A 22,058-nucleotide genomic window follows, 5' to 3' on the forward strand; every position below is an offset into this window, starting at 1 on the left:
GAGTTCTTTACTTATGTAAACTCTAGAAGGAAAGGGATGAATCAGATTGGTCCACTTGATATTGATGGGTCAAGTGTTGATGATCCTGCTCAGGTGGCTAACAAACTAAATGAATATTTTGCATCGACATTCACACATGAGGAGTTATTCAGCGAGGGGAATGCCAGAGGTGTATTCAACTCTAGCAGTAAGTTACAGAATCTTGAAATAACTGGGAGTAAAGTGGAGGAGAAACTGTTGAAGATAAACACAAGAAAGGCACCCGGGGTGGATGGGATCTATCCAGTTATATTAAAGGAGGCAGCAAAGGAAGTAAGCAAACCCTTAGCCATAATTATGAGAGCTTCCTTGGACTCAGGGGAGGTACCCATAGACTGGAAATGTGCAAATGTGACCCCAATTCACAAAGGAGGATCAAAGGCTGACACAAGTAATTATAGACCTGTGAGCTTGACTTCTGTTCCAGGAAAATTAATGGAGGCACTGGTTAAAGACGCACTGCAGGATCATTTAGACAAGACTTCAGTTATAGCTCAGACACAGCATGGTTTTGTTAAGGGGAAGTCTTGCCTGACCAACTTGATTGGATACTATGATGCAGTCACAAAAGAACTGGATGCAGGGAATAACTTTGATATTATATACTTGGATCTTAGAAAGGCTTTTGATACTGTTGCACATGGAAGACTGCTACACAAATTGGAGCAGTGTGACATTGGAGGCAAATTGCTGCTATGGATAAAGGGGTGGTTGAGGGGGAGAAGACAGAGAGTGGTAATCAATGGACACTGCTCATCGTGGACTGATGTTATTAGTGGAGTCCCTCAGGGCTCAGTGTTGGGTCCATTATTGTTTTCTGTATTTATAAATGATATTGATGATGGTATATCGGGATTAATGTCCAAGTTTGCAGACGATACAAAGGTTGGCAGGGTTGTCAAGGACACTACTGACACTATGCTTCTGCAACAGGATCTGGAAAGGTTGAGCAGATGGGCTGAGAGGTGGCAAATGAAGTTTAACATTGACAAATGTAAAGTACTACACATGGGAAACAGCAACCCCAGAGCAACGTATCAACTCTATGGTACAACACTGACAGTGGTAGAGAATGAAAGGGACTTGGGGGTGGTTGTGCAGGCAGATATGAAGTTCCCTGAGCAGTGCAGACGGGCTGCAAGAGTAGCTCATGGAGTATTGTCAATGATATACAGGAATTTTTCCAGCAGGGATAAGGAGGTGATTATTCCATTGTATAAGGCGATGGTCAGGCCACACCTAGAGTACTGTATACAGGTCTGGAGGCCTCATTTCAAGAAGGATGTAGAGCTGCTGGAACGAGTACAGAGAAGGGCAACAAGATTAGTGAATGGAACAAAGGGGTGCTCTTACGAAGAAAGGCTTAAGTTTTGCAAATTACAGTGTCTGGAGACTAGGCACCAGCGAGGTGATCTGATAGAGGTGTATAAAGCCTTGAATGGTTTAAGCATGCTCAATGCTGATGGGATTCTTCCTGTAGCTCAGAATAATCACCTGAGAGGGCATAAATTCAAATTGAGGAAAGACAGATGTAGGATAGACGTGCGGAAATTTGCCTTTAGCCAGCGAGTGGTTGGTTGGTGGAACAGACTTCCATCCCTTGTGGTGGAGGTTGATAGCCTAAATAAGTTTAAGGCTCAGCTGGACAGGTATTTTGAACGAACAGAGGGGTGAAGTGGAAGTGGTTTTTTTTTTTTTTTTTGGCTGATGCTGCATAAGCTTGCTTTCTTACATCAAATGCCTCTACTAATGCTAATGCTAATGCTAATTTCTCCTCCACTTTACTCTCTGTTATTACAAGATTATCTAGCTTACTGCCAGAGTTGAATAAACCTCTGGCATTCCCCTCGCTGAATAACTCATCATGTGTGAATGTCAATGCAAAATTCATTTAGTTTGTTAGCTAGCTGAGCAGGATTATCAATAGTTGAACCATCGATATCAAGTGGACCAATCTGATTCATCCCCTTCCTTCTAGAGTTTACATAAGTAAAGAACTCTTTGCTGTTTTTCTTTGCATCCCTTGCCTTTTTAACATTTAAACAATTACATGAAGTAAAATGATTTTAACTGCTACAAGTTGTTTCTTTGATAAACTAGATAAATTAGGTACTTACCTAAAACATCAACTAAACAACTGTATGCAAAACTTTTATTTGTGGGGGAAAGCTCTGTTGAATTTATAGTTTCTACTAGTTTTCTTGCTAATGTTTCCTGGAATGACAATCAGAAAAAAAAAAAATACACACACACATATATATATATATATATATAAGCACCATCAACCAAAACAACAGAAATAGTAGTAACAGAATAAATATTAAATTTAATGTAGAAAAATTTAGAGAGCAAAATTTTGCAAGCCAATCATCCAACACCATTGTATACAAATTTATACATTAAATATATAACACAATAAATAACACAATAAAATCTGATTAGATCAGGGTGGCCTGAATATAGTGTGGCAAAAGTATAAAGTATATTGCCTCCTCCCCAAATATATAAACATACACAAAAAAGATGCCACTTATGTTTACTATATATTCCAGCATACAGGTCAATTTTTGAAGGTTCCAAAATTACCTCTAAAACTATTGGTTGACTTATATGCCAGCACAAAATCATACCTTAAATTCACATACTTAATGAAATATTATGTACTATGTATTCCAGTGTGTAGACTCCTCAAGTACTAAAAATCATCTAAAATTTTAAGGTCAACTCTTTCATCCATCAAAACTTTTTTGTGAGTGTGAAAAACATATAAAAATTTTTTTTTCCGCACCCATTTTCTGAAAAGGATGCCAAAAATAGATGAAAATAGATATTGAAAATAATCGTCTTTTTTAAACAATAACACTGTTTACTAAATGTAAAATTTTGAGAATCAGTTTCTTATAGCAAACACACATCCACATTAAAGCATTATTACAGAGAAACCAATTTGCAATGCAGTAATAAGCAAGTAACAAAAGAATGGCTCAGTTACATAATCAAAGCCTCTCATGTACACATATTGCATCAATAAGGGTGATATTACGTAGCCAAGTGGGCAGGAGCGGGAGTGCAGTAGCACACGCTCTTTGAGTAGACCGGGGTTCAAGCCCCTGACTGCTGAATACGGTCGATCTGCCAACCCGCACTGGACCAGCGTGGCAGATTATGGTCCATTTCCCTCAACATGAATTGTTGAGGAGGCTTCCATCCTGCAATGGATTGATAATGGCTGCACTTTTTTTTTTTTTACATATGCTTGTAGGTTTTGGCTTCATCGCCTACATAAGGAAGTACAGTATGCACTTACTGCTTCCTTTACAGGTTACTGTATGTTGTAATAAATGTGACAATGTAAACTCTTAAATGAAAGAGCAAAAATAATTGAATTATAAAGTAGACAGTGGTTCTTAATACCGATTTTACTATACTACAAAACTAAACAAGATAAGAATGATTGTGAAAAAGAAAGGGGGGTTCAACTTCTATGGTGAGCATATCATTAAGCACACATTTGCAAGGAAAAAAAAAAATAGAAGTTGCCTTGTGTGCCAGAATATATGGTATTTGCATCAGCATATAACTATTGAGGGCATATATCTGCTCATACAAACTAGTATAAATAGCTTTAATAAATTTCTGTTAAATATCAGACTCAGGTCTTATAAGACAAAAGCCAAATTTGAAGCTATAAGTTTGTATTAAAATATATACTGTCCTCCAAAAAGTATCTAGCCACACATCTGTTTCACACTGACACCCCCCTTAGGCTTTTCACAATGAATGGCAGACTGCAGCATGCATAGTCCTCCATTTCTCTGTAGAACAGTACCTAGTAGAGCTATCGACTAGTGGGACATGTTGATCTAGCCCTCATCTGACATTCCAGTTCATCCCATAAATATACCACAGGGTTCAAAATCAGAACTCTGTACCAGCCATTCCAACTTTTGTACATTCGTGTCCATGAATCATCCTTGAAAGTACCAGCAGTATGACACTGGGCATTATCCTGCTGAAGCAAACATGGTGCTTTATTTAAATTAACTTCAACACTTTTTCTTAATAATGTAAATGGCTCTACACTGGAGAATTTCCATATCATAGGAGCATAGAATTGTCCAAAATATAAAGGTAGGCATTAATGTTTATACTTCCTCACACAACAGGTCCAAGGCCACAACATGAAAAACAGTACCACACCATAACCCCACTTCCTGTGAACAGTTGTTGTTGTTGGAAAATTGCATTCTAGGAACAGATATCCTCCAGGCATCCTCTGCAATTGCAACCATCTGATCAGAATAGGGTATAGCAAAATTTTGTCAATCCACAGACCCAATTTCCACTGCTCTGTAGACTAATTGCAGCACTTGTTGCACGATGCAAAGCAAGAATGCTGATTGTGGTTGATGTTTAGCTATGTTCTGGAACTCTCCCATGAGGCTGTGGAGCTCCACATGCAGTGTGCACAGATCTCAAGCCCTGTTGATGCCTTACACTCCTGGTTGACATTTTGCAGGAATGTCTGACAAGATTATCACATTACTATTCTGAGTACCCTCTCATCACAAGTGAGCTTCTGTGCACTGCTGGACACTGATACATTACATTTCCATTTCATGATAACATTGCTGACAGTCAACTTTGGATAGTGTTGGCTGTCAGCAATTGCATAAACTGCAATGCAATATCCAACAATAACACTAACTGCAGCAATGTAACATCTGAACAATAACCCATCTCCAAATCAGTCAGCTTTGCTCTATGTGCTACGATGAGAATAATTAACTTATGAGGCTCCTTCCACATATACTGATCTGAATCATCTTTTTATCAGGAAGGTACAACAGATTATGAAAAAGGGTACCTGGATGGTTTCTGAAGGGTACATGCCTTTGGTAAAGTTATGTACTAATGCAAATAAATGTAAATGGCATTTTTTATGTGTGTATATATATATATATTTTTTTTTTTTTCTGGGAAGTTGAGGTGGAATAATATAAATATACACATTGACCACACTATATGTGGGCTCTGCTGTCTAGTTAGATCTTACGGCAGTTTACTGGAACCAGTTGCATTTATACAAATCTATATCAACTAAATCAGTAAAAATAGTAGGATCAGAACATATTCAAATTTTATGTAAGAAGATTACAAATTTAATATAAAAATCATCCAATTCCCTTGACGCAATACAATACAAAAGTCATAAGTATATAAATCAAAACTAGTTACAAATAATCTAAAATATACAATGAAACCAAGACAGCATGAATACAGCATAGACCAAGAAGATACATAATAGAAGTACATATTAGATATGTACACAAAACTTACACATAAAATTATAAGCTATGCCATTTATATTCATTTGCATCAATGTACAACGTTATCAAAGGCATGTATGTGAATGATAAAAACTTGTATAAATAGCTTGAGTCTGTTTCCATTAACTATGTATCAGACTCAGATCAAATAAGGTTATAGGAATGCTAAGGACATATTAATTACTGATTATATAAAAATTTTACTAAGGATATATAAGGAATAAGCTGAAAATCATAATTCAGTATGACATACAGCATGTATTCCTGATGAAACAAAATAACCTTATTAAAATAATTTAAAAGTCTTACAGTTTTCACTAGCAAATAAGCGCTCAACTGCAAGCAGGTATGTAGTAGTAGTAGTAGTAGTGGCATGTGATGCAAGAAAGCAAATGTATGAGCTTATGCAGCATCAGCCAAAAAAAAAAAAAAAAAAATCACACCATTCCCTCCAAATGCCTGTCCAGTTCCTCCTTAAATTTATTCAACCTATCAACTTCCACGACAGATGGAAGTTTGTTCCAGCAATTAACCACCCGCTGGCTAAAGGCAAATTTCCGCACATCTATTCTACATCTGTCTTTTCTTAATTTGAATTTATGCCCCCTTAGGTTCGTAATCTGAACAAGTTTGTTTGTTATTTGGTTTTTAGGAGCATTAGCAACTAAGGCCATATTGCTCCGAGATATGCGGTGGTCATTCCCTGACCTTTCCGCATCCTCCGTATTTGGTGGTGACGGGCTCGAACCCCGGTCTAATCAAGAAGCGTGTGCTACGTACTGCTGCTCCTTCCCACCTGGCTACGGAGGCGCCTCTGAACAAGTGGAAGGATCCCATCAGAATTCAGCGTGCTCGACCCATTCAAGGCCTTATATACCTCAATCAGATCACCGCGCAGGTGCCTAGTCTTCAGCCACTGCAATTTGCAGAACATAAGCCTCTCTTGGTAAGAGGATCCCTTCATTCCCCTCACCAATCTTGTTGCCCTTCTCTGTACACGCTCAAGTAAATCTACATCCTTCCTAAAATGAGGCCTCCAGACCTGTACGCAGTGTGTGTGTGTGTGTGTGTGTGTGTGTGTGTGTGTGTGTGTTCACTGATGAAAAAGCTAGCAAAATTAATATTCTGAATTTTGTTCTGATTTTTGTCTGGTGAACTGCAAATTTGATATATACTGGCATGTATTGATCTGTCTACGACTTCGCATGTTTCATTTTATACGACATTTACATGTGTTTACAACAGTTCTATCTGGATAGCTACTCTTGTTATGCCTTAGAAAAGTTATGCCATTACAAATCCAGAAGAGGGTTTATTTTCTCCCAGTGGTTACAGTATTTTTTTTGCATCAAAAAGGGTACCAATAGAGAGCGTGCTATTAGCCTAGTGGGGTGAAACTGAATTGAGTTGCATGTTCAGCCAGCTGATAACTAAGACTTTTGAATTCTTTTAGTATGTTATTTCAATCCATCAAGTACGTATATATATCTGGCTGTGTTATGATTTCTATTCATGGTATATACTTAGTTAAATTTTTATATAATTCTATATACACTGAGTGGACAGAAATCATAGGGTACCTAACTAGTAACGGGTAGGCCCACCTTTTGCTCTTGCTGACCGGGCTAGCCGGGTGGGTAAAATGCCTGCCTAGCAACCCAAAGGTCACGGGTTCGAATCCCGCCTCGGGCTTGGATCAAAGTACCGCAAAAACCTTGGGAGGTGCATTAGGGCCACAGAAGCCAATGCGCCAACAACTACCAAAAAAAAAAAAAAAAAACCCTTTCGCTCAGATAAGGACATCCACACAGCAAGGCATTGAGTCCCCTAGTTCACGAAAGCATTCCACAGGTATTTCCATCCATGCTTACTGCACCGCTGTCCATAATTTCATCACATTCCTGGGTGGAGGATCCAAAGCTCGAATGGACCTTTCCACAACATCCCAAAGATGCTACACAGGGTCCGGTGAACGGGAGGCCATTCCATGGTGGTAAAATCTGCGGAATGCTCTTTGAACCATGTTCTAGTCACCATGGCTCTGTGGGGAGGTACATTGTCCTGCTGGAATAGTCCCTTGCCCTTTAGGTGCACAATGACCATGAAGGGATGGTCACTGCAAACAGATGGTGTGCAAGGATGGACACAAACTGGACCATTCGGAGATGCGTCTAGACATACCAGAGGTCCCACCAGGCTGACCGGGCTAGCCAGGTAGGTAAAGTGCCTGCCTGGCAACCCAAAGGTCGCGGGTTCAATTCCCGCCTCGGGCTTGGGTCACAGTAAAATGCAAAAACTTTGGGAGGTGCATTATGGCTATTGAAGCTGATGCGCCAACAACTAACAAGGAGAAAAAAAAAAAAAAAGGTCCCAACGTGTGCCAGTTGAACATGTCCCAGACCATTACTGACTGTTCACCTGCCTAAACAGTTCCTTGTTGACATGATGGGTGCATAGCTTTGTGTGGTTTCTGCCAGATACACACCCTCCCATTCACTTGAAATAACTGGAAATGGGACTCACTGGACCAGGAAACCCATTCCAAGGTCTAGTGCCAATGTTCTTTTGGACAGTTGAGATGTAGAGTCATGTCATGGTGTTAGCAATGGGACTCTGGTGGGTTGGCAGCTCCCATAACCTATTGTGGTTAATGATCTCCTGATGGTCTTGGTGGAGACGTTTCTGGCACCTCTCTCATTGAAGTCAGTGGTGATTTGTGCCACTGTTGCTCTCCGGTTGGCTGAAACAATACGAGAGACATTGACGGCCATGTTCATCCACCACCTTTCTCTGCCCACAGTGCTGTCCATGGTGAGATGTTATTCTGGAAATGGCGTATTCCCGACACGCCTGATACTGTTGAACGGGGATAGTGCAATTTCTGTACCATCTCCGCGATAGAGTGAACCATGCGTCGGGCACCCACTATCACCCCTCTTTCAAAGTCTGTTAACTCACGATGTTTATCCATATTGACATCGAATGTAGTGATGGTACCTATATACCTGCCAAGCGGTGGGTTCGTTCACTAGCAAGAGGGGTGACAGCGTCACATTGCCCAGGAACCAGGTATCCCATGAATTCTGCCCTTTGAGTGTTTTTTTTTTTTTTTTTGGTAGTTGTTGGTGCATTGGCTTCTGTGGCCATAGTGCACCTCCCAAGGTTTTTGCAGTACTTTAATCCAAGCCCGAGGCGGGATTCGAACCCGCAACCTTTGGGTTGCCAGGCAGGCACTTTACCCACCTGGCTAGCCCGGTCGGCGCCCTTTGAATGTAATTGGTAATTAATTCATCCTGTTAACATTCTATAGCCATATATCTGAACTTTGTCTTGATCAAAGTCTGGTAAATAGTTTAAATATTTATATTAACGACATAATATAAATAAGTAATTTTTCACATTCCCTTACAGGGTCATTATATAGAGCTTCGACTGTTCTAGGCCTACACTATGGTCAAAGCTCTATATAATGACCCTGTAAGGGAATGAGAAAAACAGTTGTTATATTGGAAGGACATTATATTGATCATTCATAAAATCAGCAAAAAAACAAATAAAAGCTTAAAAATTTAATGTAATGCTACTAATACAATATAATATAACCTTATTTATTAATATGTACTACAGTATTAAACAAAATTATGATTGTAAATTTTACATTGATTGTAGAGTGTAGAAAGGTTACAATTAATTTCACTACATAGGCTACATACCTATCAACATACTTTCAAATAATCTGTCAAATACACCATTTCAATGGTAGAGCATGTTTTAAAAGAGAATTATAAAGGTGCGCAATAGCAGTTATTTCACTTTTGCAGTTAGGCTGTGCTTGAAAAAAAACTGACGTACAAATTCTAATCCTTGATGAGTATCTTTCACTGAAACTTCTTGTTCAAAAACAGGTTCCGCATCTTCATCACTACAAATTTCAGAAGATTCCATTACATCTGCAATGAGTTCCTCTTCATTCGTGCATATCCCAAAACATTCAATGTCTGCATCCACTTCTACTTAATCTTTGAAGCTTAAGTTTTCCTGTAAGTTTAGGTGATGACACACATATTCAAACATTTCTTCCCTATTATCAGACTGTTCTTCACAATTAATAGAGGAAGAAGCATATGAAACTTCACACATTGCATCATTTAAGGCAGTAAATCCAGCATGTTTGAAGCAGTTGGCAATCACTTTTTCATCAACTTCATCCCATACTGAAACACATAAATACATTGCCTGCAATATGTTGATTTTGCACCGATTTTTCTTTAAAGACAGCACAATTTTGTTTAATAGCATTCTTCGGTAGTTTTTCTTAAACTAAAAGCGAATATTGTAATAAAAAAAAGTAAAAATTTAGTTTAAGAGGTAAAAACTTATGGCCGTTATAGAGAAATCCTTTTATTTTTAAGGTCATTACACTGAATGTAAAATAGCATTAGGTTAATGAGAAATTGGCTGGGACTAACCATATAGGGTGTTATAATGTGTTGGGACATTAAAAAGAGGGTCGCTGTAAAGAGCTTCGAAACTATATTCATGTCATCTTGATCTTTTATATATTATCGTGGATTTTTTTTTTTTTTTAATCTCTACAAAATAGCTGGCTTAATTAGGTAATAAGAGTTATTATTATTATCTTTTCTATACATTAAAATAATTTTCCTCCTAATGATATTCATTCAGCCAATGGGAGAAGAGGGTGCGGGTTACGTGTAATATGTAACAAGTACAAAAATACGTAACGGAAGCTTATTTTACTGTGGTAAAACAAGCTTCTCTTTAAGTGTGGTCACGTGCTATGTTTATCTAACACGACCATGTGGTACCATTCTTGATTTCCATATGTAACATATTTATTTAAATAAACTAAATGCAAGGCATTTAGATTCTATTTTAAGATTCTATATCTATATAATATCTGTGTAGATACATAGACAACTCTTAAAGAAAAACTACGATTGTAGTGCGAAAGGCGCCCACTGAGAATAAATAACAATAGTCTTTTCTATTAGTGAAGCATTACTTATTCGGGGTAGTGCAATACTTGGTAACTCATTGTGAAGGATGAACACAATACAAGATATAGATAAAATGATGCCTTTCACACTACAACGATAGTTTTTCTTTAAGAGTTGTCTATGGTGTATCTACACTGATATTATATCGATATCGTAACATATTTATGTATTCATAGCTGGAGAAGAGACATATACAGCATCGAAAGCTCCTGTAAGTATTTTTATTTTATTTTATCAAAAGAAGAGAGTGCAGTGAGCAGGGGGAAAAGCCCCCTGGTTATTATTATTAGCCATATGGTGCAAGTAAGTTTGAAGCTTATGCTACAAAAAACATTTGAGTACTCTGATGAATGATGATATCCAGCTACAAAAAACATTTGAGTACTCTGATGAATGATGATATCCAGCTCGGGACCCTGGCTGTGCCAAGCCCATACTCACCAGATGTTAGGTTCCTTTCCCTGAGTTAGGTTCCTTTCCAGCCACCATATGGCTGGAAAGGAACCTAACTTTAACACACATACACACTGTGGAAAACTGAAGAATCAGTTTTCCACAGTGTATATGTGTGTTAAAAATGTCTTAACTTACACAATCTCCCCCCTCTTTTTTTGACACATTAGTGACTTGGGCCATATCATATCATGTATATTATGTTCTGTAAATTACATGTGTTCTTTGGTTGATTTGTCTGTTTGCTGGATGAAAAACCATACAATTACCTGAGACCAACTCACTCAGCCACATTATGAAAAAGACCCATAAAAATTCCTCCCATCATGGATAGGATTTAAACTCAGGTCTTTTTCCACCCAGTGTAGGAGGATGGCAATTATACCATCTGTGCTACTTGTGACAGCATCTCCCCCTATTTTGAAACAAGGCAGAGATGATAATTTCATGGAAGCATATTATTAATTGGTTAGTTTTATAACTAGTAACCCTGTCCATGTGCCTTAAATTCAGTTCCATCTGCATATTCAACAGACAATATGTAGACGGTATTATTAATCTTTATCAAAACAAAAAATATGCATACATTCTTACATTTGAATTTTGTTGAGCTTTTTTTATAATGCTCCCAAACAGTAGATTCTTTTTCAATTCAGGACTTGACTGGAAAAAATAAAATGAATAAATAAATAAATAATATAAATTTTCAATGATAAAAAAATTTAATTCTTTCTCATAGAAATATCTAGGCTTCTTTTGTTCTATTTATTTTAATGAACTTTTCCATTTCTTAAAAGGTTCTTAAAACTTGCATGGTGAATTCTTAGCAAACATAAAAGATTAACTCCATCCTATTCCATCTAATGAAGAATATCTAAAATTTACAAAGGTCATTCAAAGAACAGGCAGGTTCAGCTACTTTGGTAATAAATAGCCAATTCAAAAACATCAATTTTGCAATAAAAATAATATATTAGGAAATTTTTTTTATTAATTATTAGTACAATCCCCCCATTCCTTTCAATACTAGAGTTCTAATGTTGTGCAAGTATTTTATTCCTTAACAAGAACTTTCTTTTAGCCAGCAAGTTGTTATTACTGGAATAAGTTACCGCTATGGATAGTTGAGGCTGACAGCTTGGAGAAATTCAGAGGTCAACTGTTACCTACACGAGGAGGGGAAATACATGGGTTGTTTATTTTCTTATTTTTTTATATATATATATTTATTTTTATGCATTTTTAAAATTTTTATTTTATTTTTTGACTAGTGCAACAAAAGCCTTCCTTGCACTTTGTGGCGAACACCAATACTAACTTCACTTCGCACATTTAACTCAGGTTTATATACTTCAATCACTTGGTTATCATTGTAAAATCAATGCCCTTCCAGATACTAAGTGTCTAAAAGCCAAAACTCATCTGTAAGGAAGACATTTTAAGATTTAAAATCCAAGTTTTGCCATGTCACAGGACATATGTGACCTAGCATGGTCATGCTGCAATAAAATGACTTGATTCAGCCTACAGTATCTTTTTCTTTTGATATGAGGCTTAAATTCATGTTTTTAGTTTTCTTTAGGAAAGACAATAAACAGTTATAAGACAATCCATAAAAACTGACTACTTCTGAGTATACATTTTCTTCAGTAATAGTGATCAGTGCTAATAAATGTTTCATACACCAAGCTTTGCCATGTTGTTTCATTCCTCTATAGATTTCTGATGGTTTTACTGTTATTTCAGCATTTAAAAAATTAATTTTACTTGAGTCCTAATTGATGCTGATAAAATCTTATGAGAAACTCCATCTTTACAAATCAACTATTCATGCTACATATGGGCAATTTTCAAACTGGTTACAAGAGTTACCAGATGTTCAATTTAAATGAAATAAAATAAAAATAAATGCTCTTTAATGACCATAAATTTTAATTATAAATAAACTGTTTATACTTGCTGAATCATCTTTGTGCATACTATATTGACTAGCTCTGGATATAAATATTAAGAACAAAATTAAATTTGAGACACATCATCTATTTGTTTTAATTGAACTTTTAAAATAAAGTGTGAACACTGTGAACAGCATTTTAGAACTTTTGCTCATGAACTTCTTCAAAGGACTTTATGCACAGAAAGCCGGAAAAGTAGTTTTTGTCATACATTTCTCCCACAGATGCAATACATATATATACAATTTTTGTTTCATATATGCTGTATATTTGATGATTTCTTTAGTATCTTGGCTATTTTTGTAACTAGTTGATGTAAAGAATACTGTTTAATTGGTGAGATGTTTATAAATAGTTTGTAAAAGTAAAATTTACCTCATAAATCCTAGGTATTCCACTTTAGTAGAAAGATAATTCAATAATTTCTTGATGTTATGTTTAGAACATAACATTGTTGCCTTCTTATTCATGTGACCACTGCATGTTAATCTGCTAAAAAGGGGTTATGAAGTTATACTGGAAGTTAAACATTGCACATAGAAGTTCACATCATGTTTTAAGTGAATCTAATCAGCTTTTTTGGTTCATGGATGATACACACTTTTATACACACAGATATTGAAATACTGCATTTATAAAGTTGTTTTACAAGGGTGGGTCAGTCAGTAATGCACAATTATTCACACCCGTGCATGCATAAGAAAGAGGGGGGAATTTATGATGTACACTTGTTGTATTACCAATTACCCATTAACATACTTAATAGCATCTTTCTGGTGTTTTAGATCTGAAGATATAGATGGATAAAGTGGCAGCCATTTCTGGTAACGGTGTGTGATGGAGCTGCTGTTCAAACAGTCAGCCACATCTATTCATCAAAAACTCCTTGCAGTCTCTGGGGACCAGACAATTGATCAAAGTAATGTCCAGAGGTGGCTCCAATGGTTTTGGGAAAGTTATTTCGACATCATGGAAAAGAAAAGAGCCAGAAGGCCAACTTCTGTCACAAACAATGAAAACAAAGAACTCATTGACTATCTCATTTGAAATGAAAGGTGCCTAACCACCAGTCAAGTGAAGGATGCTGCAAAAATGTCAGAGGGAAGTGTTTTGACCACCATCATCATCATAAACAGACTGGATTAGAGGAAATTGTCTCAGTGGGTGTTTAAGCTGCTCAAACAGGAGATGATGGCTGTGAGGAAAGAAATCTGAGAAAATCTTATGAAGAGTTTTGGTGCTGGCAGTCTTGAGTGCTCTAAAGGGGTCATCACATGTGATGAAACATGGCTCTTCCATTATGATCCAAACCAAATGACTATCCATGAAATGAGCACACCTGACATCATCTGTAAATAAAATGCCAAAACTTTTCAAATCATCAACACAACTTATGGCCACCTTCTTCTGAGATCAAAATTACATAATTTTTATATATTTCTTGGAAAATAGAACAACCATCAACAAAGAAAGATACTGCTTGTCTCTGGAAAAGCTTAATTGAGCTCTGAAAACCATAAGACCTGAACTGAATTGGCAGGACATCAATTTTCATCAGGATAATGCAAGGCTGCACACAGCACAGATGACACTGTCAAAGATTGCCCAGCTAGGGTGGAGCATAATGTTATAGGCCATGTTATAGGCCATGACTTCACCCCATAAGATTTTGTTTGGTAGACTGAAGGTATACTGTTATGGTATGGTGTTTGATAGTGAAATGGAATTCATTTCTGACATAAACATTGGTGTAAATGTTAGCCTCCTAATTCTTACCAAAGTGAATTCATGGCCTGGAAAGAATGGTGGAAAAAATGCAGCAAGTGTGGTCTTCTTGCATTGAGTGATATTTTCACAAAGTTGAAATTGTATTTTATGTATGTGAAGTATGGAATATCTCAGGTAATAAAGATTTTTTTTTTTTTTTTATGAAAACCCCAAACACGAGAGGTATTAGAACCTATAGTACCTAGTACCATGCTTGGGTTGGGAGTTGAGAAGGCAAAAGGAGATATTTGTTGACATTGGACTTGAATTTCTGTTGACATTGGACTTGAATTTCTGTAGACTGTAATTTTCAGGAAATACGTATGAAGGAAGGTTGTTCAAGAAAACAGCAGTTGAACGAATAAATGAGGAAGATGAAAAGTTGGTTCTGTGAGTTTGAAGTTGGATGGTAAATGGATGTTGGCTGGTGGCAGCACGTGTTCGGACTGTTTTGAAAGAGAGAGCGGGAATTATAGAAGCCAATTCAGAAGAACAGTGCCCATGGAAGTATCTGTAGAAGAGACTTGCACCAGAAACAGAATGTCTATGATACAGCGAGTGGAGAGAATTTGCTATTCCAAAAAAGAATAATTTTTGGAATAGCAAAAATACACACTGCTAGCTGAGACAAACATGTCATCTTGGTGTCATGTTTTCTTGGCTGGATTTGTGAACAAAAAAAGCCAAAAACATAACTGACAGCATGCACCAAAATATAAGATAGAATAGAGAATTTCATACTACCACTCATTCAATCCATCAGAAAGTGGCACCTGAAATAATCATGGGACACAGCATTTCAGTAACCTCTAAACCTGCTAACGGGCTGAGTTGAAAGTCTGTTGTCCTATGCTATGCAGCCACTAACAAATAAAGCACTTACCCTGTGTGAAGTCAGAAAAACTAAAAGAATGCAATTCTTCAATGATCACCCCACACAGCACCCTCTAATTAAAAATTAATCACTAGAATGGAAAATGCTGCTGAACAAGTTAAACGATTAAAAAAAAAATTTCCCTGTGGAGACTGGGAAGGGAAACAAACTTTGAAAAAGGGAGAAAGAAATTGCTACCAAACCCGATGGTGGTAGTAATCCACTGAAAGATTAAGCTAATGATTAAAAAATTAATAAATAAATAAAATTTTTCTTCAAGGAAGGTTTCTGAAAAACATCAGACACAAGTGACAAATACATCTGAAGATGCTAAACTGGCAAGTCAGTTTTGTCTCTGCTAGAGAATGAACACAAAGTGTGAGAATTATTTATAAGAGGTGCATTGGAGTGCAAATGGAGTCTTTCATTCAATGCACTTATTGAAATGATTTTGTCTTTGTTACCTGCATTTAGCATTAGTTGAGGGATATGATGCAAGAAAGCAAGCTTATACAGCATCAACCAAAAAAAAAAAAAAAATCTTCCCTATTTCACCCATCCACCAGTACCTGAGGAACCTGAAAAACTGCAAAACCAAAAAAAAAAAATAAATAAATAAATAAATAATAATAATTAAATTTCTACCAGAGAAAATGGGACATGAGGAAGCAGCAAATAGTGCCAAAATACAATGCTGGGTTGGATTTTTTTTTTATCTCCCATATATATTATATTTTGGCAATCCCATTTCTGTTTAATTTTTCAATTAGGTCACTGTGGTGGGGAGGAAGAATCATTGAAGGAATTCTACCTTACTAGTAAATACTTTGTGTGTGTTAATGGTTAGCACTGCATGACCACAGCTTTGGCAGGTTTAGCGATCACTGAAATGCTATGTCTGATGGTTGTTTAAGACACTAGTATCTTATGGTTCCTGACAAGACGGGGCTCCCAGCAGATGAAATTCTTAATTCTATATATTTTAACTTATTCTATAATTTATTTTTTTGCCTTTAGTGCACATCTCCAGCACTGTGTAGTTTTGTGAGTCCAAGAATTCATTTCTTTTCATTTCAGCACAGTGCAATGTTATGTGAATAAATAGGTGAGTGACAAAGATAATGGAGCTGATTTGCATTTAATATGGAACCATTTATATGGTTCCATATTAAAACTACAGCAAGGTCTATGTGCAGGGTGAAGCTCACCAAAGACCAAACAACTATGTGTACTTCTTTCAATCTGGAATATCTGCAGGACTATGAGCATGATAGGGAATGAATTTTTGGATTGTATCATCACAGGAGATAATTGTTGGTCCATTATACACCCCCACCCAAATGGAAAATATACATGGGAGTGAAAACATTTCCCCCCACCTAAAAAGTTATTACACTCAAGTCCATCAACATGAAAAAGTGATCCTGATATGCTTTTGAGACAGAAAATGAGTCACTTTGGCATTGTCTCCATATGATTCAGCACTTACTGCAGTATTTGCATGCTACCATCTGGGAAAACATATCAACATTTGTTGCATTTTCAACTGCTCATGCTTTGTAAAAATGCCAAATCACAGACACACACATATATCTGCTTCAGTTTGAAAAATCTCAATAACTGGGAGTGAGATGTCTCTCTGTACAGTTCTGACCTCGATCCTAGTAACTGTTGAAGAAGGACACTGCTAATCGATATTTCACAAGTGATGATAAGGTAAAATCAGTCTTCTGCCAATGGCTTCATGCAATCGCATTCTATGGCAGAGACATTAAAAACATGGACCCATAATGCATATTCTCAACAAGCTTGGAGACTTATGTCAAAAAATTGGTTAGGAATGCCATCTTTCATTCATATATTCTAAAATACACACACACACACACATACGATACATACATACATACGATACATATACATACATACATACGATACATACATACGATACACACATACGGTACATACATACATACCAACCGAAAGCTTTTTGTTTGTATGTATCTAATCTAATATATGTATATTTCTTATCATTAAACTTGTCACAATCTATTTTTGTATCCGTTTTCGCTGTGTTACAGTAATTTTAGTTGTTACCAGATGTTTAATTATTATCAAAATAAAATAAAATAAATGCTTTTTAATGATCACAAAAAATCATCTTTTTTTTTTTTTTTTTGTTCTTTTTGATAATATCTAAGGCATTACCGCAGGTCAATTATCATACAAGGATGTAGTAGTACATCCTAAAGTTGACTGTGGTTTCTAGCCCACATTATTGATAAATACAATGTTATTATTGTATTTTTTTCTACCTTGTAAACTCTTCTGATCCTATATGGACATCCTAGAATATAAATATAAATATTTATTTTTATTTAAATTGCTTTGTGAAGGATTGTTTTTATTATTATTATTATCCAACATTCTAATAATTAATGTTATTCTAATTCCAACACATATAATATCATTACCTGAAATATTTTGTCAGCACACTCATAATTTTCTCTTTCCATACAACTTATCCAAACTAAATTTTTAGGAAAATAAACACCCATTTCATCATATTTCTCTGCCAGCTGAGTCACTGCATAAACCAAAAATAAAAAATAAATAAAATAAAATAAATAAATTTATAGTCAAATAGCTCATTTAATTCTATAAAAAATATTGTGTATACATTCAGACAGTAAAACATTACAAATGCTTTAAAAAAACATTGCATATATTGATGAAAAGTGGGCAGTTTTAAGAGATGCCAAAATTTCTATTTTTTTTTGGGATGCATACTAAGTATTTATTCAAAAATGTTAAAACACACCATGTTTAAATTATAACTTATATTTTTTGATTAAAAACACTCTTCACTTATAATTATCAAATAATTATGATCCAGTAATTTGTAAATTTTGATATAATGTATATCATTTAAAAATGGCACAAACTGTACTAAATGAGCAGCATTATTACTTATTACAGCAAATTTTACATAATAATTAGCAGTGACTGAAGCTAATTTTAAAAATAAGGCATTAAAAATAAAAAATCTCTCTATCCCTGCATTAAATGTCAACAATATACCTCTTTCTTCATATTCTGGATGAGCTTCAAGTAATGGAAGAATTACGCCAAAGAACCGATTCTTCATTTCTGTCATGTCATTTTCCACTTCAGCAAGTAATTCTTCCTGTCTATCACTGCAGAAAGAAAGAAAGAAAACAAAAATTATTCTACACTCTTGAATTCCTACAGAATAACAGCTTATACATTGGGAAAATAGAACCGCCACTTACTTTTCATCAAAAAAATAAACAATCGCTGATGGGATCATATCAATTCAGTACAACTAAATATACGAACTCTACAAAAATGGTACTTAACAATATGGTGAATGACAACTGAAGTGCAGAGGTTCCCAACCTTTATACACCCACGTACTGGTCAACCACATTGATATCTTATGATGTACCAGTGTGTTAATTAATGAGTACATAAGCCTGTTTTGAAAAGTCACATAAATAATTAGGTGAACAAAACCGAGCTATTCTACTAAAAACAGAAAAACATATTTATTAATTAAGAAAATACAATTTATAAATGAGATTTCTATATATTTTCGCATAACATGTGGTTTAAATATTTTCCTCTTTACTTGAATGGTTTTGTTTCTGTTTCGAATTTTGAATATTTTTCCCTTTTACTAGCAAATGGATGTCTGGATTGATTAATGTCAATTTCAGTCAAAGATCTGATTCTTGTACATCAACGTTACTAACTGGGATCTAATTTGAGAATGCCAAAGGTTCCCAATCCAGTTCTATGCTGTAAAGTCTTACTGGAAATATTTTGAAAAACTTTTGTGCAAAGATTTTATATGTTCGTGGATGTTGTTAGCCACATTTTTCGTCATAGATATGTCATTTTTTTGGATAAAATCGTGAAGTGAAGATAACATGCTCATATTGTTTTTTAAAACCTGCTCTTCCATTGGTTTTAATTTTCTTTTAAAAACATTAATTTTATCACTGGAATCAAACACTGTACTAGTTGTTCTTTGCAAACTCAGATTCAAGTCATTCAATTGGGAAAAAATATCTGCTAAATAAGCTAGTCTGCATAACCACTCTTCATTCAAGAAATTATATTTTCTGGGATCTTCTGATTGAAGAAAATTATATACTTCAGAGTGCAACTCGAAAAGACAATGAAGGACCTTTCCTCGAGAAAGCCACCTCACTTCTGTGTGGAGTAACTGTTTTTTATGAGCACTCCCCATTTCGTTGCAAAGAATGTTAAATAATCGGATATTAAGAGCTTGAGATTTTATAAAATTCACTGTCTTTACTGCTTCATCTAGAACATTTTTTGGATTAAATGGCATATTTTTTGCAGCTAAAGCTTCACGATGGATTATACAGTGCACAGACTTACATGCCGGTGCCACTGCTTAATTTTGGTAATTAACACCAGATAGCTTTCTAACAATTGTACATGCTTCATCCATGCAAATTCCAACACATTTTATCCAGTTTATGGATAAAATGTTAGTAAGATATTAATATTTAAAAAGTTTACTCTCCCAATGAGGGAAAATGCAAGTAGTTTCATTCACAACCCGCATAATGGTAGCTCACTCCTCGAACGTACCGGAGGTTGGGAAACCTCTGATCTAGTGTATAACAGTGCCAAGCGCTTTTGCAGCTCACACAGTGGTTATAATCACTTGCCTTGCATACAATGTGGAAAAGGCCTGGGTTAAAATGCTGTCTAGATGGAGAAACTTTTATGGACTTTTCTGGATTGGTGAAGTTAGCAAGGCTTGAGCCCAGTTGCTCTCCCCCCCACTGAAAACTCTATCATCCTATAAAAGATGACGAACCAGCCACAGAATACAAGCACATTATAAACATGATATAATGATGCCTTAAGGCTTCAGTTGCCTTAATACAAGAACAGCCCACACAGTGCTAGATAAAGAAGAAACATAATAGCATGCCAACACTGTAAATAAAAAGTAAATTTGGTGAACACCACCTAGTCCTCAATTTATTTTGTTAAATAAACTATTTTAATTCATTTTACAATCTACAGTATTTTATCTTTTCTTTTACACTGACTGACCATTTCCTTTTAAGGTTAGAAACAAGAACTTTTTCACATCAGACTTAAATTTCTATATGTTGCAATTTTCCTGAAAATTTCAATCAACAGGAATACAGTAAAATCCAGTAACAATAAATACTAATACTATTAAATAAATTTGATGAATTTGCAGTTCTGGTCAAGACAACAAAGGTGGATAGTGTTGGAATATCAGAGACGTGGTGTCACACAGATATAAGGAATAAAGAATTGGACATGTGGGGAGTACAATGTGTACAGAAAGGATAGACAGGATAAGAACGGAGGAGGGGTTAAGCAGTTAGTTAAGAAACACATAAAATCTAAGGCAGTGCATCCAGTTGACAATGGTGGACAGTGCAATGTTGAGTCAGTTTGGTGTGAAATAAGCACTGGGAAAGCGAAAATAAGGGTAGGAGTGCATTACAGGACAAATGACTGTGATGAGTATAATGAACAATTTTACAGAGAAATAGAGTGGGCAAGTGCATCAGAATGTCTTATAATAGGGGATTTTAACTTCCCAGATATTGACTGGAACTTGTGGATTGGTCACTCACACACTGGAAATACTTTTGTGGATTTACTGGATGACTGTTTTCTACAGCAGCACGTTCGAGACGCAACAAAAGGGAGTAATACTCTTGATCCGATAATCAGCAGTGATTATTCATGCATTAATAATTTGCAGATAAAGGAACCGCTACGTGGCAGTGATCGCAGTGTACTGATATGGGAGTTACTTAAAGATGTAACTACCATCAGGGGTAAAGGGTTTTTTGCTTTCATAAAGGTGACTACAGTGGTAGCAGCTGATGATGTTACCAACAGAAAATTCAAATGGGAAGCATTCAAGCAAGCAATCTTGGAAGCTACTAGGCTATTTGTTTCGACTAAGAAATACTGTTCAAGGTTTAGGAGCAAATGTATGTCAAAATAAATAATGAGACTCGTGGCAGAGAAGAAACATGCATGGGATGCATTTAAATTATCAGGCGACACAGACACCTATGGTAAATATAAGCTGGTCTGTAATCAAGTCACAAAGGAGGTTAGGCAAGCAAAGGCAGATTACAAGAAATCTTTGGCAAAGGATGTAAAGAAAGATAGCAAACTTCTTTACTTATATAAACTTTAGAAGGGAGGGGATGAATCAGATTGGTCCACTTGATATCGATGGTTTGACTGTTGATGATCCTGCTCAGATAGCTGATAAATTGAATGAGTATTTTGCATCTACATTCACACACGAGGAATTATGTAGGGAATTGGAGAACAGTAGCTTATTAAATTCTTAACAGGCAGCTAAGTGATTTTGTAATAACTGTGAGCAAAGTGCAGGAGAAATTATTGAAGTTGAACATGTGAAAGGCACCTGGGGTGGATGGGATCTATCCAGTTATGTTAAATGAGGCGGCAAAGGAAGTAAGCAAACCTTTAGCCATAATTATGAGCATCCTTAGACTCAAGGGAGGTTCCCACAGACTGGAGATGTGAAAAT

The 22,058-nt window shown here is 35.9% G+C and overlaps 1 protein-coding gene across 1 annotated transcript in view; it reads right to left on the reverse strand.

Moving 5' to 3' along the window:
• The window catches only part of LOC150083867 (leucine-rich PPR motif-containing protein, mitochondrial-like), a 314,087-nt gene that overhangs the window by 13,014 nt on the left and 279,015 nt on the right, over nt 1–22,058 (reverse strand). The window contains exons 32-35 of the mRNA XM_090375475.1: nt 18,518–18,633; nt 17,911–18,023; nt 11,438–11,506; nt 2,157–2,253 (exon numbers count right to left, since the gene is read on the reverse strand). Coding sequence (XP_090231601.1) covers nt 2,157–2,253; nt 11,438–11,506; nt 17,911–18,023; nt 18,518–18,633 — 395 coding nt within the window. The remainder of the gene's footprint in view (nt 1–2,156; nt 2,254–11,437; nt 11,507–17,910; nt 18,024–18,517; nt 18,634–22,058) is intronic.

The sequence above is a fragment of the Mastigoproctus giganteus genome, chromosome 6 (assembly GCF_048544385.1).
Source record: "Mastigoproctus giganteus isolate SK-2022 chromosome 6, ASM4854438v1, whole genome shotgun sequence".
Lineage (NCBI taxonomy): Eukaryota > Metazoa > Arthropoda > Arachnida > Uropygi > Thelyphonidae > Mastigoproctus > Mastigoproctus giganteus.